Source organism: Calidris pugnax, unplaced genomic scaffold (assembly GCF_001431845.1).
Source record: "Calidris pugnax isolate Ruff unplaced genomic scaffold, ASM143184v1 scaffold89, whole genome shotgun sequence".
Lineage (NCBI taxonomy): Eukaryota > Metazoa > Chordata > Aves > Charadriiformes > Scolopacidae > Calidris > Calidris pugnax.
This window is the reverse complement of record NW_015090865.1, coordinates 2682977-2690774: the sequence shown is the minus strand read 5'-3', so window position 1 is coordinate 2690774 and position 7798 is coordinate 2682977. Positions and strand designations below refer to the sequence as shown.

Genomic DNA, 7798 nt, shown 5'->3' with positions numbered 1-7798 from the left:
CTGAAATCGGGCTTTTCACTGAAAAGCTCCTAAACCGCGGGTGATTTTTTGGAGTGGGTGCTCTCTGCTCCCCCTCAAGCCGTAACGCGCCGTGATTTCTGAGCCAAAAATAAAACTTTTGGAGAGTTTTTTTTGGTTTTTGACTTGGGAGCGTGGGGGGGTGAAAATTGTTGAGCTTGTACCGGTTTTGGGATGCCGCCCTGACCATCGATGTGCGGGGGCGGGGGGGGCGGCCCCGACGCTCCGGGCTGAGCCGGGAGCGGGACCGGGGGTCTGGGCTGTGGGTTCCCCGCACCGAGCCGGGCCGGGCCGTGCGGGGGAAGGGTCTCCCCGCCGCCGCCGCCGCGATTGGCAGAGCCGAGCAGCGCCGTCCAGGAAACGGCTCGGATTGCAGCGGGGGGAGTGACCAGGGGAGGGAGGAAGGGAGCCGGAGGAGTGCGCCGAGAGAGGGAGAAGGAAAAAAAGGGGGGGGGAGGAAAGAGAGAGAGAGAGAGGGGGGGAAAAAAAAAAAAAAAAAAAAAAGAAAACCACCCACCCACCGGAGGGGGGTTGTCGGCTCGACAAAGCTCGGGGAGGGCGGCTGGATGGAGCGGAGCGGGACCCGCGGCGATGCCCGGGCGGGGGAGGAGGCTGCTGGCGCCGGGCACGGCGGGCTCGTCCCTCTGAGGCGGTAGCGGCTGCAGCCCAGCCCGGGGACGGGACGGACGGGACGGGACGGGACGGGAGCTCCGGGCCGGCTCCTCGCCTTCCTCATCTCTTCGTCTTCCTCTTCATCTCCTCGCTTTTCCCCTCCCGTTCGCTTTCCCGCGGGGGATGCGCCCCGCTGCGCCTCTGCGGGTTTCCCAACCCGCCCCCCCGGGGCCGCCCGCGGAGTGACCGCGGCCGCCGAGGATTTTCCGCCGTCCCTCAGCCCCGCCGGCGGCGGGGGGAGCCGGAGCCGGACCGCCGAGCGTCCTCACCGCAGGTAACGGCACCGCGGGGAAAGGGTAGCCCCCCCACTTCCCCCCCAAAAAAACCGGGGGCGGTTGGAAGGTGGTGGTGGTGTGGGGGGAGCACCGGGGCTTCGCTCCGGCTGCCCGCGGTGGGGCCTCGCACCTGGGGCGGGATGCGGGGGTAGGGTCCCTCCCGGTGCGGGGCTGGGTCACCCCCCGGGGAGAGCTGTGCCCGGTGCGGGGCTGGGGCACCCACTGGGGCGAGTTGTGCCCTGTGCGGGGCTCGGTCTCCCCCGCCACCGGTGCGGGATACGGTTCGGGGCTCGGTCTCCCAGCCCCCGATGCGGGATACGGTTCGGGGGTTGGTCTCCCCCCAACCCTGGCGCGGGATGCGGTGCGGGGCTCGGTCTCCCCCGCCACCGGTGCGGGATACGGTTCGGGGCTCGGTCTCCCAGCCCCCGATGCGGGATACGGTTCGGGGGTTGGTCTCCCCCCAACCCTGGCGCGGGATGCGGTGCGGGGCTCGGTCTCCCCCGCCCCCTGTGCGGGATGCGGTTCGGGGCTCAGTCTCCCCCTCTCCGCCCCCGGTGCGGGATACGGTTCGGGGTCCCCCCTCCGAGGCGGGATGCAGGGCTCTGTCTCTCCCCCAGTACGGTTTGCGGGGTTCCGGCACCCTGCGGGGCGAGATGCGGTGCGGGGCTCCTTTCACTCTCTGTCACTTGCTCCGCGGTGCGGGAAACGGCGCGGGGGGGGGGAAGCCTGAGCGACACGGTTACCCGCTGGGTCGCTGCCGGTCCCCCCCCCGCTACTCCCCATCTCCCGGTCGCGGGATGCAGGGATGTCGCGGGGGACGGTGGCCGGCGGTGACAGCGGGGGCTGAGGAAGGGAGGCTCAGCCTCCGGGGACCGACACTCCCCCGATCCGGAGACCGGCACCGCCTCGACGGGCCGCCCGGAGCCCGGGGAGCGGGAGGTCCCTGCCCGCCGGGGGGCCGGGGGAGCGGAGCCTGAGATCAGGGAGAAAAAGTAAAAATCCTCAATGAAATATATACATATATATATATATTTAAATGCAAAACGGCCCGTTCAAACAGGGACCCATTATGCGTTGGGTGTGAAACGCTATCAACATTTAAAACTTCATTGTCGCCTTTGTACCAAATCCCTGTAAATCTTCCACTAGCCTTTACTCATTTTCATCTGAAAAGCCTGTTTGGGCTGAATAGACAGCAATCAGCAGCCTCTGGACTTCTCTCTCTCTGTGGAATGTCAATTAAAATGCAGATTTTTTTTTTCTTTTTTTTTTTTTTCTCTTTCCCCCCCCTGATCTCTTGGTGGCAAAAGACTTGAGAAAAACAGGATAGTCCTGGAAAGCAAATGAAAGAAGTTCAAACAATGCAAAAGTACTGAAGTTGCCAGCCGGTTCCCATTAGTCCTCCAGAATTAATGTTTAATAGCTGTGATGCTCAGATTTGCTTGGAGATTGACATACGATGAAGAGTCTTGTTAGATATTTATGTGTGTGTATATATATATATATAGAGAGAGAGGCATATATATTTGTGTATACATACAAATATATTGTGTATATACAAATATATATATGTGTATACAAAGCTGTTAGCTTTAAAGCTTCACATACCTGGGTTTTTCTGATGAAGCTACTGGGCTTTTTAGGAGGCTTGAGATTTCCTTGGGGAGGGAAGATCCATGTTTCATTCAGATTTTGCTGTCCCCTGCCTAATGGAGAAAGATGCTGAGGAGTGGTACAATGAGCAATGTATTGATTGGGTTAACATACTCTACAAATTGTGCTCTCCCCGGGGAGTGATAAACATCTTATAAACAACAATGGAAGTAGATTAAAAAGAACACTGAGCATTGAATTTAATTAATGCCACTGCTGAACAAGTACTACTTGTTTGTGTGTGTGAGTGTGTTTAAACTGAAGGACGGCTTGGAGGAATTTGGTTGGGCTCCCAAACCAGTCTGCTTTCCCATGCTTGTCAGTTTGGCAAAGAAATTTGGGCAGGTATGTGACGAGGTGAAAATTGACTTGATGAGCGAGTGGCAAGGAGAGCCATCAATCATTGGAGGCTGACAACTCCTCCCCAAAGTGTAGGCTGAGAAGAGAGACAGAGTTCCCTTTCAAGGGGAAAAATAAACACTACGTGTGGCTTTCACTGAGTCTGAGACTCCAGGAGGGATTATGGTATTGTAGTCAGGAAGCCAGAATTGTGGAGGCCAAAAAGCATGCTGGGGCTGTGTTCCAAACATTGAGATAGAGGTACATAATTATCCAGCACAGGAGGTCTTTCCAGAGACTCGTCCCCCAGAAACTGTGGCGATTAAACTATGAAAAGAATTTGGTTTCGTTTCATCTTCCTTGGACTCTCCTTCTTCTGGGAAAGGGCCATCCTCGAAGGCTGGTCGCTGTCGTGGTGGTAGAAGGTGGTTTGGCTCCATGGATGGGACCAGAGCTCTGATTTTTGCTTTGCTGCCCCTTTGCAAGCCGCGGTTTTGAATTTTTTTCGGCTGTCCTGTGGATGAAGAGCCCCTTCTTTCTGCTGGCAGATGTTCAGGTGCAGAAGCTGGCAAAAATCTTCAGGTGAGAAGGTGCGTGGTGTGGTAGCCTTGTGTTGCACTTCAGGACTTAGGGGATAAGGGTAGGAACCACAAAAGTGCCGTCAGTGGCATTTAATATAGCCTGAAAATCTGAAACAGCTGAAATATAAGTGGAATTAATGATGGTAAAAAAGAATCTGGAATATATGGTGGCATTCTGGTATGTTTTCTTTTTTTTTTGGCAAAATTATGGTTAAACTTTGCAAACTTGCAAAATTGTGATAAACTAAAATCGGGGGTTTTACAGGATGATTTATGGCAATTAAATTAGCATTACATCCAGTCTGTTAATTAGCGTTTCTACCCGCTCTACAGCTGGATAAACTGAGCTGCGGAGCTGTGGCTCTTGGACAGAGCCGGGTGGTGACCTGGGCGGTGGGGTCCAGGAGGGCTCGCTCTGGTCCTTCACCCAATGTAAACCGGTCCCAGAGACAGAGCTCTCTTCAGGTCTCCACCTGGTTGTTTAGAGAAGTGCTTGGAAAGCTCTTTGCAAATGTTTTTGCAGTGGTCTGGTGGTGTTTTCACTGGAGATTTAATGGTAGTTGCTCGCTTGTGGTCTGGGATGCTCAGGCTGTGCTTACGTCTGTAAAGGAAGGACAGAGCTCTGAGCCGAGAGCAGCTGAGGGGAGTAAAGCTCACCCTGAAGTATCAGGGTTTCACCTGAAATACCGTGAATTAATTTTCCCCAAGTCCCTTCCCTATGTCATCTAAAATCTGTTTTTATGGACTTCAGAAGTCACTGTATGTCGTACCCAGGATAAAAGATGCCTCACGAGCGTTTCTGTCCCTGGCACTGTGAGCTTGGTTTGTATGTGCAGGTAGCAAAGGGCTAATAAAATCTGATTTTTGATGGTTGGCTTTAAAAAGGGAGAGTATTTGTGTGTGTTTCTGTGTACTGTATGCTGAGGTACCATATCCAAACGATGGGGAGTTTGGAGGAGTTTGCCTTTATGGCTACACTTTCCCCTCCCTCTTTTCTTGTTTGTTTGTTTGTTTTTAAAGAGGGAGGGCAGGAGGAAAAAAGAGGTTTCTATGTTATTTTTCCCTTCAAGATGAGTGCTCTCTAAGCATTAGTTGGGTTTCATCACATCTGAGGTGAATCATTGGCCAGATTAGAGCAACTGCTGCAGTTAGTTATTCTGTCTATTTACTGAGGTTTACCACCTTTTATTTTTGAAGCGGAAAATCAGGTCTAATTTTCCGGTTGAGCTGTTAAATCACCCTGTGAGGATGCTCTTCTGACCCTCACCTGGCATCTTAGTGTGGTGGCAACAGGGTCCCCTGAAGGGAGTTGCCAGTTCCTTCGTACCACTTCTGTCTTCCACCAGCCCATGCCTGGATTACCAGTTAACTCCATCCATTTAATAAATTAGTTTTACTGTGAATAAAATAGACTTTTTTACCTCCCCATCTGAAACAGTAGATATCAACAAGCATCGTTGAAAGAGAGAGAAATGTCTGTGAACACAGTTTAGCATATATGAATGGAAAACGATGCTGGGGAGGTCTCTTGTGAAATTATAGTCTGTACCAGACTCTAAACAGGTTTTAATTGCCTGTAATGCAGTGTAGCTAACCAGTATCCCTGCAAAGACTGGAGCCTTTCACCTGTACAGGACCCTCAGGCTTTAAGAGGACACTGAACTGAGTCAGAAGAAGGTACATCCACAGGGGAGCTGGAAGTCCTGAGGTGAAATAGAAGTTTTACAGGTTATCCAGGTCTAAAGAGTATTTTTCAGCTGTTTTTCTTCCTTTTTTTTCTTGTGGAAAATTCTTGCAAATTCAGCTGGCTGCAGAACTGCCTCGATGAAGGACTGAAAAACAAGGCAAACTTACATAAACCTTCAAACAATAACAAGAATATAATTTGTATAATTGTGGTAATTTTGTAACATTACAGGTTATGTGCCTGCACATGTGTGCACCTCTTGTGTGTTTTTTTTTTAAACTGTATATTTTTCTGTCAGTAAAATAGCTCTCTAAATATGTGCTGAGAAGTGATTTTGTGAAAACAAGGAGGACTTGGTTACGCCTCAGGTGATGATGGAAACTGCTAACAGAAAATGAAAAGTCACTCACTTTTCACATATTCTTGAAGCTGGAAAACTATTTTTCCCATCCTCCTCCTCCTCCCCCTCTCACCTCAGCTCAGTTCGGGGCTTTCTGAAGTTTTTCTTGGTCGGTGTTTTAAGATGTTTTCGCTGACGGTGTTAAATCTCTCTCCTCCCCACAGCAGCAGCCGTCGTTCCAAGGGAGGAGGCATTACCCTGGCCGAAGGCACTGCTTTCTCTCCATGCTTCTCTAGAGGTGTTCAGATGGGATTAAAGTCCACATGGAGATATGGAAATGGACCAGGAATTTACTCTAAAAAGATGGTCAGCTGGGATTCGGGTTGCCTTATCGGCCTGGTGGTGGTCACCATGGCTGGACTTTGCCTGGCTCGACCTTCGTTTAATTTAGTTGAAGATGCCACGCTGGAACCTGAAGGTAAATCACTCTAGAATCCTTAAATCCGCAAAATGAGTTAATTTTAAATGCCTGAACAGTTGAAAGAGAAGCCAACGTCTTTATGTGCTTTGGTAAATCTAAGGCAAGTAACAGATTAGCCCTCAAGAGTTATGTTTTTTGACTTTTCCTGCTCGTACCTGGGCTGTGTTCATGTGAGCGTGCCTTTATTTAATCTTATGCAAGTGAGTGGTGTCAGTGATTTCACTTGGGACTGTCATCACGTTGTACAATCAAAGAGTGTGGCTGAAAGTTTTCAGGAATGGGTCTTTAAGGAAACCAGTCCAGTGCTCTTACATATGTGTTACGTGTTGCTGTCCCGAGGAAGGACACGGCTGTTTGGCCGCGTGTCTCTATCATTGCCTTAACCTGAGAAGTTCAGGGAAAAAGAAATCCAATAGTTTTCATGTGGCCTGAATGTTTAATTTTGCCAGGCGCTCTGCGGAAAAACGGTGTTGCAGCTTTATTGGTGTTTGCACTCGGGATAAATTCCCCTTTTGCTGTTAATATCCAAGAACAATCGGTACAGTGTCTGGATTGCAAGTTCTGGAAGTGTAGATGTTGAGATCTGAATGGCAGGGATTGCAGTTCACTACTGTGAAAGCAGAGGTTAATTGAGCCCCTCGCACTGGAAGAGGTGTTTTGACAAAAATCTCCTATTTTGAGCCTGCACCTGTTGGTACGTTCTTCCAGCTATATCCCTTCCTCGAGCTTTGCAAAGTGGTTTTCTTCTCTAAGGAGCTAAGAAAGGACTGCTTTTTTTTTTTTTTTAATTGTCTGATTGTATTTAAGAATGATTTTACTGTATTGAGTAGGATCTGTCCTGCTCTCTGAGCACCTTAGGGGGAAAGCAGGGCGTCCTTCCTAAGGTTTTTATCTGTCCTTCGGAGGAGCGACTAAATTTCTAATAACTGAACTGTCAAACCAATAGAGCATTTCTCATCCAGCCAGCTCACTGGAGAGAATTTGGCCTTTACACGTTCTACTACTCATGTCCACGGATACAGCTTTGTTTTTATTTAATACATTTTCATGCAAAACTTATTTGTTTCTATCCACTGCCTCTAAAAATAGACGTCACCAGCTAACACATTTTTAGAATCCGTTCCAAGTACATTTTTATTGATGGCAGGGGATGAACTATTTAGAGACGATGAGCCCTCCTCCCTAGCAAGCATTCTTGAAAAAAAATTAACAAAGTATAGCAATATTGTCATCTGTCAGCCATAGATGTTGTTGATAGCAAAGATTTTTTTTGTTGTTGTTTTTCCTTTTGAAGGTAACTCGAGACTTAAAAAAGAAAGCCCAACTCTCATCACCACTTGCTGTATGATTTGTTAATTGCACATCTGGTGCCTTTTTGGCTTTTCAGAGGAATGACAAAATCATGAATAATTCTGGTTTCAGATTAGCTCTTTGTAGTGAGGTCCCCTAGTTTTAGGGTTACATCGGAAAGAATGTGGTTGCATGATTGGTGGAGTATTTTACAAGGAGAAGAGTAATATTTTTTGAATGATGCCTGATAGTTTTTCACATTTTCAGGGAAAGAATAGCTTCTATTATTTTAAAAAGCACAGTATAAAAATATGTTTCTTCCACCGTGAATATCCAGGGGGTAGAATCTGGGTTTTATCAAAGAGTAAATTGTTAAAGAGGTTTTAAAACTTCTTCCCTGGGCAGGAATGTTACTGACATGAAACAATTTTAGATGTGAGAACCCGAATGATTACCAGAAAC

General features: G+C 49.0%; 1 protein-coding gene across 12 annotated transcripts in view; it reads left to right on the top strand.

Moving 5' to 3' along the window:
• The first annotated feature begins 677 nt into the window (after positions 1–677).
• The window catches only part of FGFR2 (fibroblast growth factor receptor 2), a 90871-nt gene continuing 83750 nt past the window's right edge, over positions 678–7798 (top strand). For 4 of the 12 annotated variants that reach the window (XM_014945303.1, XM_014945301.1, XM_014945302.1 and 1 more), the window contains exon 1: positions 5872–6043. In XM_014945303.1, the coding sequence (XP_014800789.1) occupies positions 5872–6043 (172 nt within the window). Of the gene's footprint in view, positions 965–3157; positions 3548–5789; positions 6044–7798 lie in introns of those variants that run through there. The other 8 variants (XM_014945300.1, XM_014945299.1, XM_014945298.1 and 5 more) reach the window with 5 other exon arrangements.